Consider the following 15,770-nt stretch of genomic DNA (forward strand, 5'->3'; position numbering starts at 1 on the left):
AATCAATTTTAAGTGAGTAAACAATGGATCAATCAATTTTAAGTGAGTATACTGAAGTCCCTAAAATGTAGAAGTGGGTATACTCCGTATACAGTGCCCTGCGTTCTACGTAAACTACACCACTGAGTGGAACACTGTTATAGTCTCTGAAAAAAACTTGAATACCATAGTAGGCCTACTCCACAATGACAGTACACACATGTCCTTAATACATTGTGACTTGGTCATTGCCATTGAGGTAACAGCGTATTTATGACAGGGGGGGTGTCTCACTGGGTTAAGATGGTCACAATTGTAAGTATTCGAATTGTTTTAAGTGGTCCCCTAAGAGTTTGTCTCCTTTGAATAAAAACAGTTGTGTGGTTTCCATGCTAAAAGGGAAACAATTCAACAAAAAGGCATAGCTATTTTATTTTTGTCTGTTCTACTTTGGACTAATTAATATCTACATTAATGATTATAACAAGCCCCTAATCCCTTTTCAGTGCGGCTAATCAACACAGGCAGAATGGACCCCAACAGCATTGTAGTAGCCAAAAAGAGAGCCATAGCCACGGGAAAGATCACAGGAAGTAGCCCTCTCTTTTCCCCCGAAGCACTGGAGCCAAACATGAAGAGAGCACTATAGCTAGCATGTGACACGGCACTCAAGCAGGACTAATTGACTGGCCACTGATAGTGCCAAGTAGTTACATATTGCACCTTAAGGCTTCAGCAACTACACTACACTTCACAACAACTACTGTGTACTGTGTCCTATTTTCCTCACATTAAGCGTTCAAAATGAGGACAACGCGGCAGAAGAGAAGGTTTTAAAAATAGTCGGGAGCAGCAGAGGGTTGTCACAACGCATCAGGCCAAAGGTGGCCGGGGTGCGAAGGAGAGGGGACAGAAAAAAAAACTGTGAGGCCACTTTTAAAACACACTGTCACAGTCAACGTTGCCCCTTCTCACTGGCTCTCCAGTGGAGCGCTGTTCTGTCAAGATGGGCTGCTTCGTCGAGACAAGCTACCAGTAGGCTGTTAACAGCTCAACCCCAAACCCAAATCCTAAACCCTAAACCCTTGGAACGCTACTGTAGTGTGTTGTAATGGCCTGGTAGCTCAGCTCATAGCGCTGTTCTGTCGAGATGGACTGCCGTGTATCGAGATGAGCAATAGGCTGTTAACATACAGTTGCTCAATCCCAAACCCTAACCTTTAGAGATGCTACCCGTATTGTAATGGCATGGTAGCTGAGCTCGACGGGTAGATCATATGGACATGGCAGCACAGCTCTCGTAGTGGCCCTGAGGTCTGTTGCTGCTCACCGGGGTTCTGGCACCACCAGATGGACAGGCAGACAGGCAGCTGTGGCCGGCCCAGTTGAGGAGGCCTCTGAGTGGGGGAATGGTGGAGAGGGGGAATGGAGGAGTGAGGATGGGTGGGAAGGGCCTCTGTGGCTGTGGTCATGCAGGCTGCAATTTAGAGATTACATGTCAATGTGTGGCATATGTGTGAATGTAACACAACGCGCATGTGCGCGCACGTACGTACACACACACACACACACACACACACACACACACACACACACACACACACACACACACACACACACACACACACACACACACACACACACACAGACATACACACACACACACACACACGCACACAGCAAGAGAGCATGAGAGAAAGAGATCAAGAGAAGTGTCCCTAACGAAAATCAACCATTTCAACCCGATTTATTATAAGAACTATCGTTAACCATGGTGTTTAGTTATTCATAGTTGTCACGTTTTTCTGAGCATGGTTCGTGACTATGGTTTAACCATTTATATATGGTAGGTGTTTAAACTTTAGAGTAATCATGACATACAGTGCCCTCCATAATTATTGGCACCCCTGGTTGAGATGTGTTAAAAGCCTTAAAATAAATTCAGTGTTTATTGCAGAAGAATACTGTCACACTGAAAATTTTAGGAAAATGTAGCCTTCAACTCAAATGAATTGTAGGAAAATAAAAAAAATCCCTGACTAAAAAATACTTATTTTTCATTAAATCACCTGTTCCACAATTATTGGCACCCTTAACAATTCCCAGGAAATAAATATAATTGAAGCATTTCTGTCATTTCTACAGTAGTTTACAAAGTTTACCAGAGTATGTAGGAACATTTAATTAGTAATTCATCACTTCCTGTTTCCCTGGGGTATAACTATGACGTGACACCGAGGCCATTTCTCTTATCCACTCTTAAACATGGGAAAGACAAAGGAGCACAGCATACAAGTGAGGCAGATGTGCGTCGACCTTCACAGGTCAGGCAGAGGCTACAAGAAGATTGCCACTCAACTGCAGCTGCCCATATCTACTGTGAGAGGAATAATTAAGAAGTTCAAAACAACTGGAACAGTGGTAAACAAGCCTGGACGAGGACCCAAGTTTATTTTGCCACCACACACAGTGAGGAGGATGGTAAGATAAATCAAAATATCTCCAAAGCTCACTGTTACAGAATTACAACAAATGGTAGCATCCTGGGGTCACAAAGTCTCCAAATCAACCATCAGGCGCTGTCTACACGCCAACAAGCTGTTTGGGAGGCATGCACGGAGAAAACCTTTCCTCACTCACAGTCATAAACGCAAACGTCTGGAGTTCGCCCAGCGGTATTGGGGCTTCAACTGGGACCGTGTGCTTTGGTCAGATGAGACCAAGATTGAGCTTTTTGGCAACAAACACTCTAAGTGGGTCTGGCGTGCCACGAAAGATGCGCATGCTGAAAAGCACCTCATACCCACTGTGAAGTATGGGGGTGGGTCAGTGATGCTGTGGGGCTGTTTCGCTTCCAAAGGCCCTGGGAAGCTTGTTAGGGTGCATGGCATCATGAATGCCTTGAAATACCAGGACATTTTAAATCAAAATCTGTTGCCCTCTGCCAAAAAGCTGAAGATGGGTCGTCACTGGGTCTTTCAGCAAGACAATGACCCTAAACATATGGCCAAATCTACACAGAAATGGTTAACCAGACACAAAATCAAGCTCCTCCCATGGCCATCTCAGTCCCCAGACCTCAACCCCATTGAGAACCTGTGGGGTGAGCTGAAGAGGAGAGTACAGAGGAGAGGACCCAGGTCTCTGGATGATTTAGAGAGATTCTGCAAAGAGGAATGGCTGAATATCCCTCTTTCTGTCTTTTCCCATCTTGTGAAACATTATAGGAGAAGATTAGGTGCTGTTTTGTTGGCAAAAGGGGGTTGTACAAAATATTAACAACAGGGGTGCTAATAATTGTGACACACATTATTTGATGTCAAATAATTATTTCTTTATGTGGGATTTTTTCCCCACTGAATAAATGCACTTGTATTGAAGGTTGGATTTTTCTCTTTTTTTCCATTAAGGTCCCATATTATTTAGAGAAAAATAATAATAATTGGAAGCTAAAAAACACATCTCAACCAGGGGTGCCAATAATAATGGAGGGCACTGTACATGGTAGAACCATGATAATCATAGTAATACCATAGTTAACCATGGTGGATTTTCATAAGGGGTGTGTGTGTGTGTGCTTACGTGTCCGTACACGTGTGTGTGTGTCATATAGGCTACAGTTGTTCACAAACAAAACACAAAACGGTAAAGACAGAGCGGGAAATGGAAATGGAGGGAAAGAAAACTAATGTGGGAGAAAGACAGATGAGAGGAGATGAGATGCCTGAGTGGCAAGCTTATGACAATGGAGAAAATGGGGGAGGGGGTGATTATAAGTTGTGATGACATTTATGCATTTTAACAAGGATGTCTATGGCTAAGAGGTGAAAGACAGATAGATAGAGAGAGAGAGAGAGAGAGAGAGAGAGAGAGAGAGAGAGAGAGAGAGAGAGAGAAGCAGAAAACAGCAGCAGTACTGTTGACAGCTTGTTGAAGAGCGCGGCGCTGAAAGGTGAATTAGGAGTGCTAATGAACAAGTCACTCCAGCGAGAGTGTGACGCGATTATGCGAAGGTGTAAAAGCCGAGGAGGTCGAAGTGAGATTGTGCGCCCGGCGGGGAGTATTCACAAGCGTCTGCACCTGAGAGGTTGCTGGAGAGACGCTTTTGGTGGTGGTGGTGGTGGGGAGTGTGTGTTTGTGTGTGTGTGTGTGTGTGTGTGTGTGTGTGTGTGTGTGTGTGTGTGTGTGTGTGTGTGTGTATGTGTGTGTGTGTGCGCGCACACACTTGGGGGGGGGTATTGTTGACAGCAGTCTGCCACAAACGTTTATCTGTGTAAAGAATGCATGACAATTTGCCGTATTATCTCAGAGCAATGTGCTGTCACCCACTCAAAGTGTAAACAAACTCATATCCCGACGGGAATAAAAGAACTAAGCCTATCAAAGAGGTCTGCTGAGGGACTAGGAGGCTGGGCTGCCAGCCGCCAGGCAGTTTGTCATTCATAGGGGGCACAGAAGTTTGCACCAGTAAGAAAAGAGAATAGTTTTGATAATGTTTTCTATGTACAGTACAACAGTAAAGATAGTCATTTGCTTTAGGCCTATTGTAAGTCAGCATGCATGCATCTGAGGAGCTGTATTGTTGCAGACATCCCAAGTTCCAAAAACTCATTTCAGGGAGATTCTTATCGATCCTTGACACCCCCGACAAAAAAAAACAGCATGTTGAAAAATTATGTTCATGTCCTTTCCAGAGGTGCATCTTGTCACCAGCCTAGGCAGGCAGCTGCTTGGGGCCCCAACGCTCATAGATGAGGTGAATATATCAGCACATTTTTCTACAGTAGCCTAGTGATAATTTTGTTCCAATTCATTCCTTTGAATTTTCGCTTGGGGCCCCAGCTGACCCTAGAGTCGCCTCTGGTCCTTTCTATTGTTCAGTCTGCAAACACATGCCTAGGCCATTTGTCCTGGGACTGCAGGGCGATCTACTACGAAGTGTGCTCGCGCAATCTATTAAGTATGTCGCACGAGTCATTATCTCTCTGTCTCGCATTGCCAATTAAAAAAATCCCTGTTGGCTAACTAGAATAGTCTAAAATCAGGGAGATTTTATCTGACTCGAGGGCATCAGGGAGACTTGGGATGTCTGATTGTTGACCATAAAAATGTAGGCTATAGTATTAGGCTAGGCCAATTAAAAGTCAATAAACATGAGAATAGAATAAGATAGAATAGAATAGATAATATGCACAGGCCTACAAGGATTGTTTACCTTCTACATAGCCTACAGCATAGGCCTATCGGCCCGGGTCTATGCATTTGCATCATCACTGACAAAAACCTCAGCTTCACTTGTTGCTCTCATCTCTCAAAGTATTTTGTTCAGGCAGTGTAAAAGCTTACTAATGGTCCTAAAACACTTCCTGATTGCCCTGCTGGCCCCGGCTGACGTCAGCAAACAGGCTACAGGCTATCTATTTTCTTCACTTCACATAACTTACACTAAACCAGATCCAGCCTGTCTTAGGGGATAATGCAGAACTAGAAGATAACGGACAAGAAAATGAATGTATAATCGATCCTTCGTAAACTACATATGAACCGCTTCATGGCGCGTATCAGTCATACGCAGTGCTTCAAGGTAATGCGGAGATGAATGAACTTGTAAGATAGTTGCATAGCTAACGCAGCTACTTGTATGATGTAGTAGCTGCTAGTCAACTGCAAGTTAGCCTATTTGGACAAATGTGTAACGTGTGGCTTAGATAGTTGTTGCGTATCCCAGTTTAATGCCTTTATTGAAAAACAAATTATGATGAGACAGCTGTCAATTTCTGATCACTGGGGAGGCAGACTGTGTAGGGCAGGGCAGGGCTACAACTGAAATCACAGCAACTCGCCGATTAGCTATCCCAGCTAGCCAACAAAATGAATGTTATCTTAAGTATAGTGCTAGTATTACTGACGTAAGAAGTTTCTTTTTACCGTTGGTGTATTGACCTAAACTAAGAGACAGTTGTTATTCATTTCTGATGTCCACGAGTTGCCCGAGGACCACCAGTTGCCACCCGATTGAAGCATTAAAGTACTCCAACCCTCGCAACTTTCTAACTGACCCGATGTAATGATGTGAGAAGTGGCTTATCACAATCGATCTCGTTTCCTTTTGTTGTGTATTGTATTGCACTGCACAAATGGTTTTGCAGTGCACATCTACACATTGCACACTGACATTTGTTGGTTAGTTTTGTCCAGTTGTGTCACCAGAAGGCAACTTGGCATAGTCAGAGATTCTAGGAGTATTACCAGAGAGAGTAAAGAATCTCTGGTATTACTCTCTGGCATAGTTATGTGCATATATGTGATCCATCGTGGTGATAATGTGGATATCTACCTGTCTTTACAGCCCGCATCCACGTCGTGTCTGTGACATGTCCTAACCATGCCTCAGAAACTGCTGAAGAATGCGCAGTACATGGAGCTGGGGGGCTACCAGTACTGGCCTGTCCTGGTACCCAGGGGCATCCGGCTGTACACCTACGAGCAGATCCCCGGCTTCCTGCGGGAGAACCCCTACATCACAGACGGCTACCGCGCCTACCTGACCTCCAGGCTTTGCATCAAAAGGTGGGTGAGCGATCTCGGCCTATTTAATGAGCTTTACCATGGCCCTTGTGATGTATGAACAGGAGATGACCAATTTGACAAATTATCTTGACCTGAAAAAGGCAGCTTAAGTAGGCCTGCATCTTTACCATAACCAGGAGGGAGCATTGACTGTTAATCATACTGAATGGATTTGGTGCAAAAGTGTGTCCTCATGACCAGCCTCCTCCTCCTCCTCCTCTTCCTCAGTCAGTTCATCCTGTCCAATGAGATGGTATCTGTTTTTCCTAATTCCCCTTCCCCTGTTCTTCCTAATCTTCCCCAGCCTGTTCATAGTCTCCAATGAGTCGGTGAACATCTGGAGTCACCTGCTGGGCTTTGTGCTCTTCCTGGTGCTGGCGCTGCATGACATGACCACGCTGCTGCCCGCCGCCAACGCCTCCCGCGAGGACTACGTCATACACACCATCAGCCTCTTCTGCTTCCAGGTAACAAGCTCTGTGTATGAGGGCTGTGACAATATTGAATCGAAGCGTTATTAATCGTAATACACAGTCACGATGCTGTATCACGATGCAAGGGCGCAGTATTGTGATATGTCCTTTCAAAGTTCTGTTACCCTTCACTCCTGAAAACAACTACATGGTATGATGTGATAATGTTTTTATTGTATAATGTTGGCAAAGGTGAAAAAAGAAAATTAATGAAGTAAATATCACAATGCATAGCAATAATACATTTATTGCTTTGCATTGTGATTGTATCGCATCGTGGCATGTGTATCGTGATGAGCATGGAATCGTGACCGCCTTGCCAATACCCACCTCTACTGTGTGCGTGTATGTATGCATGCATGCGTGTGTGTATGTGCGTGTGTGTAATGGACGCCAAAAAGTTTGGTGTTCAGTGCATAGGCACATGTATCATGCATCACATGTATCGTGCATCACTTAGGCACATGTATCTCACGCTAATGCATTCCACGCTCTATATTTGTCTGACTGCTGTTGGTGTGTGACACGTGTGGTTTCAGGTGTGCATGCTGTGCTCGGTGGGCTTCCACCTGTTCTGTTGCCACCGCTCGGAGAAAACCAGTCGCCGCTGGATGGCGCTGGACTACGCTGGTATCTCCATTGGCATCCTGGGATGCTACGTGCCCGGGGTCTTCTACGCCTTCTACTGCAACAATGTAGGTTTGGTCCCCCCCTCTGCTGCGTTCCTCACCTTCACATGGGGCTGGGCCATATGGCAAACAAACATGCCAATCAAAGTGTTTATATACAGCACATAATCATACTCAAAAATACAAGAACCCTTACTATGCTTAGATTGTACCTTGAGCACAACCAGCAGACACTGCCCATGAATGGTTTGTCATTATTTTTTCAAGTAATTACCCAGCTCTACCTTAAGATCCCCTCTTTATGTCAACACATGTTAGTTTCAAGTGAAAACCAACAAATATCCACACACTATAGTGCAGCATTGGCTAAAAACAGCAGTAACGTGTAGTGTAACATTGATGGGTCTATATTCATTTAGTGTGGATATTGTATGCATAGATGTGTAGGTGTGTGCACATGCTTGCATGTTTACATGTGTACACACACACACACACACACACACACACACACACACACACACACACACACACACGTAACATTGACTGGTCTAGATGTGTGTGTGTGTGTGTGTGTTTACACACACACACACGTAACATTGACTGGTCTAGATGTGTGTGTGTGTGTGTGTGTTTACATGTGCGTGGTGCAACATTGACAAGTCTAGATTTATTGGATGGCCTGAGCAGCACTCTCCCACAGTGGGCCGGCACAGCAGATGGCTGCCCGTCTCTGCTTAGGGCATATGCTACCTGTGACACACACACACACACACACAGGGCTGCATATGCACACATGCTCGTGCATACACACCCAGATGCCTGCATAAGCACACGTTTGTAGACACACATGGGCCCACATGCTTTTTTTCCAGAAAACGCGTGATCAGACATGATGGTATCGCATCCTCCGAGCCTGTTCACACATGCATATTGTTTACAGATGCATACAGAAAATATGCTGAACTTAAAACACACACAGACAAGCACACAGGGAAACGCACGCACGCACACACACACGCACTCACACACTATTTAGAGGGCAAATGACTTCTGTGGACTGGATCCATTTACACCAGGGGGAGATGCGGCATTCTGGTGCGCATGTGGCTCTGCCTTCTGTTGGCGTGGCAACCTCCACTAGCCAAGCTGCGTCTGCGTGTGTGAGTGCTCGGCTCGCTTACAAACCTGTTCGCCCTCATCCTCACACCACCCCACCCCACCACCACCAGAGGAGTGGTCGTTCAGCGCCACAGGGTCTTTATTTGTAAACAGTTGCTGGCCTGCTTGTTTTTTTAACGAAGGAACAGGACCTGGGTTAATTACTTCTTAGTGGCAAGTGTACTAAGATGAAAGGTGTGTGTACACTGCATGATTGCTAAAAGTGGTATAGCCTTTTGTCCTCGTACGATTATCACACAAGGAGAGTAAAGGCTATCTTTCATTTGAAGGCTAACAAATTCATCTCATTGTCGTAGTGCGCCCTTTGTAAGCAAGTGATTGCCTGTTTGATATGATGATGATGATGATGATGATCTGTTGAAGATAAAACTTCTAAATGTCTTTTTGAAGTATGCTTGTGTATGCTAATGAAATGTTAAGCAGAAGTACACTCCCACTCTGAGGTGCTGGTTGGATGAGTTTGGCCCCCAGTTGCCTCTCTTTCGCTCTTCCTTTCTCTTATCTCTGAGTGAGAATAAGGCTCCTGAGAGTTAAGTGAAATCTCTGCCTCTCCGTCCAAGCAGAATGTCGTGAGAAAAAAAAACAGCGATTTGGCTTAAAACTTGTGGAGAAGGCCCCAACAGAGAAACTTTGAAACTTTGATAAATGAGGAACAGAAACCGAAACAATTCCCCTCTTGCATTTAGAGGAAGCGAAACAATTCCCCTCTAGCATTTAGTTTTTGTGATACTTTTAGGAAGTGTTTAGCTGCTTTACTTCTCTTATCATAAGCCATGAAACTGACGAGGTGACAAGACAGATCAGTGTCTTGGACCATTAGACCCCGTTACATATGTGGATATGCTTGTAAACGCATCCATTTAGTGCTTTTGTTAAAACGTAAGCAGAGTTTTAGAAATATGCTGCTCTTAAAAATCTATGGTTTTAAATATCTCCATTTTCGGGAGGTAACGTACTCCTGTCATAATGGTGTTTGTAATCCACATGTCGTGTATATATGTAAATGGATAGAAAATACCCACATAACTTACAAATTATCCGCATAAATAAAACACAAAAATATCAGCATTCATGTAACCAACTGAAATCTCTGTAGTTTTGACCAAATTTGACCAAATGTCAAATTGTCTTAAATCTGATAATCTGGCATCATTGGGTTGCTGGTATTCAAAAGGGGATTATGTGAAGCGAAGGGCTTTTTGCATTGCTGTTTTGAGTCATTGAGTTTCCACCTTAGGAAATGCCCCAAGATCTTCAGTGACCATGTCTCTCTAGGTCGTCCTCAGACGAGCCTTCCATCGGTGCTTCCAGTCATCCCGATTCTCCATACATCTTTTCAGTTCGCTGGTACTCTGGGCTCCGGCGTCCTTCTTGAGTATGTCCACAAATGTTAGTGTGGGACGTCCTCTTAACCGGTACCCATGTGATGGTTCCCATAGCACCAGTTTGCTGGCTGGCAGTTCTGGGTTAGCCTGGCGATGCCATCCATGTACTCCACCCAAAGAGTTTGGCTCCGCACATCGTCTGGCAAAAGCCTCGAGCTCGGTTCTCTCAGTGTTTTGCCAATCAGCAAACAGTTGAGAGTGGTGATGTAGAACTCGCCCGCGAGCTCCGTTACTAATTGGTTAAGGTAACTATATTCAGTGGTGTAGTCTACTTTTTTATGGTGGGTATACTGTATATTTGAGCCTTTTTTTGAAGTGGGTATACTGTATATATTTGTGCTATTCAAAGCAATGGATCAATCAATTTTAAGTGGGTATACTGAAATTCCTGAAATTTAGAAGTGGGTATACTCCGTATACCCGCGTTCTACGTAGACTACACCACTGACTATATTCACACTTTCGTTTTGTTATTTGTATGTTTTTGCGACGCTATAACGTAACAGGCATGCTAATACAGCACAATATGGGTCTTAATTTGAGTTTGGAACTTCAATTAATTTAAATGATAGAGTAACATCAGACCATCTCTCATCGTCCACGGAGACGGATTGCTCATGGCTTTTGCCAGACTGATTGACGGAGTCAACAGTCGGCTATTCGCCCAGGCTAGTTCTGGGTGCCGTTGGCAATGTCCTGCGAATCTCATTCTCCTTACAGCTATCTTCTCGCTCACCCTTGGTATTCCCTCGTATAGGATTTTGTTGGTTACATGTGCACTTATACTGATGTTAAGCACTGCACGTAGCATCCTGGTGTAGGGACATCAAGGGACCTCTCTAGGGTTGGTTTCAGGGTCCAGCATTTACTGCCATAGAGGAGGACGAACTCTACTGTCGCGTAGAAGAAGCTGAGTTTGATTGGATGGGGGAGATAAGAGTTCCATACATTGGCCATACCGTTCATGTTGTCATGAATATAGATGCCTACACACTTTGGGTCTACATGCTTTAAACAATATGCTATCCTTATCTTCTGTTTTGTCTTCTCTGGTAGTGCTGAATTCTTTTCACTATTGCCGTCACTCTGATTTGAACATCCAGCCACCCGCCAATGTTCCCACATTTGCCTTGGAGTCGTTTTCACACTTTCCTCTCATTTTATCCTCCACATCTCCTCTCTCTTCCACAGCGTCTCTCTCTCTCTTTCTTACCCCCTCCTCATCAGCGTCTCTGTCCCCCCCCTCCCTCACCCGAGCCACGGGGGCCAGCCAGTCTTGCTTCCCACGCCAAGCGTTTAGCTTTGGATGCTGGGTGACGACTCAATCTGCCAAGTCCACAGAGAGAGGGAGAGAAGTAGGGGGAGGGGGAGGGAAAGAGAAATGGAGATGGAGGGAGAAGGAACGGTTGAAAGAGGGAGTAAGAGACCGCAGGAGAGAGAATGATGACTGCTTCCTTTTTATTTGCCATCTAACCCAGAATACAAAAATTGGCCGATTTGTGCACTTGCAAATATGTTAAGGGTTTTTGTTTTGTAAAATACTTTTTGTACAGTGCGGATGAGTTCATGAAACGGAGGTCTGAATTATAATAATTGATGTGCTTGTACTGATAGCAGGTGCACTCCAGAGCAGTGAAGGCCATGACTTTGGACCTGTTGCAGACTGGCGATTTAGGAAGAATGGCGATTTAGGAAGAATGTTTTGGTGATTGTGTTCGCAACAATCCTGGGGTGCATTTCTCGAAACCATAGTTGCTAACTATGTTAGCTACTTTGTTGGTTGCCATGCAATTTCCCACGCTTCTTACTGGCTAACAACTACTCTTCTGAGAAACACAACCCTGTACTTTTATTCTCTTGGTATGTTCCTGTACCTTTCACTAATTGTGTACGTATGCGTGTTGGCTAGTTAAGGTGTGTTGGCCATACGGAGGGGAGTAGTAAGTGCAAGACGGCAATAGCTTAAACAGTCTAATTCAGGGGCATCAAACTCGTTGGTTGTATATTATGTAGTGGTTTGAGTGTGTGCATGAATGTGTGCATGTGTGCCTTCACCTCAGGTGTATTTGTTGGCCGTTATGGCCATTATGCTGCTGTCCATGGTCCTTATGGTGAGTGTGTGTTCCATTTGTGGCTGCTGTCCATGGTTCTTATAGTGTGTGTGTGTGTGTGTGTGTGTGTGTGTGTGTGTGTGTGTGTGTGTGTGTGTGTGTGTGTGTGTGTGTGTGTGTGTGTGTGTGTGTGTGTGTGTGTGTGTGTGTGTGTGTGTGTGTGTGTGTGTGTGTGTTCTCCAGTATTGGCGACAGGTGTACCTGGTGGCGGTGTTGGCCATGACCCTGGCTGTGTTCCTGGCCCAGATCCACCCTCTCTACCTGAGCAAGCAGTGGCAGAGGATCCGCTCCGCCATCTTCTTCTCAGTCGCCGGCTACGGACTAGTACCCACAATGCACTGGGTGTGGGTCAGCGGGGGCATCAACTCCGATGTTGTACAGGTAAATGCGACCCTCTCTTTCACATGCTCAATCACTTGCTCGCTCTCCATCAATATGCTTTCAACTCCGGATAATCCCTTTAAGAATGTTTAACTTTCCACAGTAGAGATCTCACCTGCCCTCCTTCTCTGTTTGTCAGGCGTTTGTTCCGCGTGTGCTGGTCATGTACGTGATCGCGGCAGCAGCTTTCCTCTTCTACGTCTCCAAAGTTCCGGAACGCTACTTCCCAGGTGAACATCTCTCTAATGTTGACTGATATAACTGGGCACCGTTCACAAAGAAGCAATAACCTTATATCCTGTTCAATTCAATAGGAATTACTTTTAATATCCAATACTTTACCACAGAATGCATTTACACACCTTAATTACAATGGGTGTGTAACCAAAGTAGTTCAAAGTAGCAGGCAAAAATCCTGCACATCGTCCATTACACTTGCATTTGATTGCTCGTTTCGGTCATTCAGCCATTCTGCCATTCTGACGCTGTGAGCAATGAAATGCATGGGTAATGTAATATTTGCCTTCCATTCAAGAAAGTAGACAGGGGCTGGCGTCTAGTCAGGATAATATTTGTCTACTAATACCCAGTAGTTTAAAATCCACATTACCACACCATTATGGCCCTGTCTTTCGAATGTTGTCTTTTGTTATCGCTTGAAATATTAAATCATGAATGTAAATCATGTTGAGCACATCTCATAAAAATGATGCTAATGTCAATGTGGGGACATTTTTTTGTTCATCTTCACCTGTCAGAAAGCCGGATATGAAAACGATGGATATGACCAACATTATTGCAATGGGTTGTAACTTGTGTTTGCTTTTTGAGTGTGTGTGTAGCCTGACTGCACTGTAATGGAAATGCATCATCTCCTCCACCCCCTAGGCCAGCTGAACTACGTGGGTGCCAGTCACCAGCTGTGGCATCTGCTGGTCGTGCTGATGTTCTACTGGTGGCACCAGTCCGTGCTCTTCATCACAGACTACAGGCACAGCCACCCCTGTGTCGACCGCCCACAACACTCCTAGGGACAGCCAAGCCACTGTCCTCTTCTGATCAAGCACCACACCTCAAAGGAAAGGATAAGCTGACAAGACGGATGCTCTCAGAAGCCCTACTGCAGTAGCAATGAACCCGCTCATCTAATGTGTTAAGACTGTTGTTTTGGCCAGAGCATTCGTGATGACTAGGATGTACTGTACTTTACAACAACCATACTGCATTGTAAATAGAAGTGCCTACTATCCCTATAGTAATTGACTACCAGACAAGGTTCAGAGATTGGCTCAGATTGACTTGCAAGGTGATGTTTTATAGTGATGTTTTCACATCCGGCCAACTTGATATGAAATAGGCTGTATGTGACCCCTGAACTGAAATGAGTTTGACACCCCTGGATTAGACTGTTTAAGCTATTGCTGTCTTGCACTTACTACTCCCCTCTGTAGAGATCCATGTGGACCAGTTGGGAGATGTTTTGGGAGTTAGTTGTTACTATTCTAGTGTATTCTTTTCTTATGTTTGGGTCCTACTGTTGTCAAGCACAATACCGTACATGTACATACCATGCTTCTCACATGGTAATATCTACCCACCCAGTTGTGTTACACAAAATCTGTGGCTTTTTCCTAACAATTCCTGTACACTCCCAGAATCTAGTTTGCTCTTGCTCTAGTTTGATCTGAAAGTCTCGCTATGCTGCCATTTCTTACACGTAGAGGCTTGCAAGCGTGTTGCTGGCTAACACCAAGGAATATCTTCAAACTGTGGTCATGCTCCTTGCCTGACACAGCAGTCAGTGTTGAGCATTTAATATATGTTAACCTGGCAATCATGGTGGAAGAACCAAAGACTGCAGGCCACTGCTGATAACTGCTACAAGTCACAGTCAAACCCCAAAATGACACAAGGACATAAGAGGACTGAAAAACTGTTTAGGTGTTTTTTTTTTGCTATACTTTCTTTTTGGTCAAGGCACAAATATAGAATTTTACATTTCAATGTTTGGATTATCCCACTGTTGAGGTTAGTTATTTTGTTGTATTAAGAGGTTCTGAAACCGATTTTTAAGTTTCTCTGATATAAAGAATGTAATGCGTTCCTTGTCCCTTTTTAAATTATTTCTAGTGGTCTCTGGTGTCCATAAACATAGGTATTTTTCATGTATACTACTGTCACTAACATTTTTAGCTATACCATTTTTCTGCTGCCTTATTTACAATGCAATGGTGGACAATGTATCATGTAAGTGTATCACTAGTTAACTTACTGTATTTAAAGATTATGTCAGCTATTCATGACTGGTCAGTCTTGACTGTGTTCTGCGGTATTTTGATCTTTAAGAAAACATTGAAAGTATTATTTTTTATTATATTTAATTGATCGTATGTTTTTGTGCAGTGAGGTTTCAATCAGAACTTTTTTTTACGAGTTGGAACCTTAAGATGTAGCCTTAGATTAGCAGTCTTCTCTGAGTCTGCAGCAATCTGTCACCTCCCTGGACTGTACTTTACCTACACCGGGTGTGGTACTAGGTCAAGATGTACTTCAGTATTGTGTTGTTGGTACAGTTTTGGTTGTATAGGACTCAAAATCATACAGGTTTTCTTTAGAATGTGTGTGTGCCTATTTGTGCTTGGGGGTTTAGAGGGCTTAACCCACCATTTGGCTGGCCCCTCTGTATGATTAAAACCTCCGCCACTGGTTAGGACACGTGGCCAAGATTATGTCAGCTAATCAAGCTGCAAAACAAATCAGAGAGAGATCTCATCATGGATCAGACACATTGTAAGCCTTTTCCCCCTCATGTCCGAATTGGGGTTGTTCTCCCATAGTGTTCTCTCAGGGTTCCTCAATCTAAAGTTGCGGTTGGGATTATTCCCATGGTTGTATGGAGTAGAAGTACTCTTATATGTAATGTAGGGATGCACGATGTATCGGCCAGATGTATCGGTATCGGCCGATATTCAACACATCGGACATCGGTCTGATGGGTAAAACTGGGCCGATGTTAACGCCGATGTTTTTTTTAATATGTTACGGTTCTAAAAGAATGGACTT

General features: G+C 44.2%; 1 protein-coding gene across 1 annotated transcript; it reads left to right on the plus strand.

Annotated features, from left to right (window-relative positions):
- Nucleotides 1-5,396: 5,396 nt before the first annotated feature.
- On the plus strand, nucleotides 5,397-14,808 carry paqr3a (progestin and adipoQ receptor family member IIIa). Its single transcript, XM_063195774.1, has 7 exons — nucleotides 5,397-5,563; nucleotides 6,329-6,549; nucleotides 6,854-7,016; nucleotides 7,562-7,717; nucleotides 12,510-12,707; nucleotides 12,847-12,937; nucleotides 13,596-14,808. Exons 2-7 carry the CDS (start codon nucleotides 6,365-6,367, stop codon nucleotides 13,736-13,738), a joined length of 936 nt encoding a protein of 311 aa, XP_063051844.1. The 5' UTR covers nucleotides 5,397-5,563; nucleotides 6,329-6,364; the 3' UTR covers nucleotides 13,739-14,808.
- The last annotated feature ends 962 nt before the right edge of the window (nucleotides 14,809-15,770 follow it).

This window comes from Engraulis encrasicolus, chromosome 3 (genome assembly GCF_034702125.1).
Source record: "Engraulis encrasicolus isolate BLACKSEA-1 chromosome 3, IST_EnEncr_1.0, whole genome shotgun sequence".
Classification (NCBI taxonomy): domain Eukaryota; kingdom Metazoa; phylum Chordata; class Actinopteri; order Clupeiformes; family Engraulidae; genus Engraulis; species Engraulis encrasicolus.

Coding starts and splice junctions, on each gene's coding strand:
- paqr3a (XM_063195774.1), top strand. CDS start 6,365: ATGCCTCAGAAACTGCTGAAGAATGCGCAGTACATGGAGCTGGGGGGC. Junction 6,550..6,853: donor TCCAGGCTTTGCATCAAAAG/GTGGGTGAGCGA, acceptor AATCTTCCCCAG/CCTGTTCATAGTCTCCAATG. Junction 12,938..13,595: donor TCCGGAACGCTACTTCCCAG/GTGAACATCTCT, acceptor TCCACCCCCTAG/GCCAGCTGAACTACGTGGGT.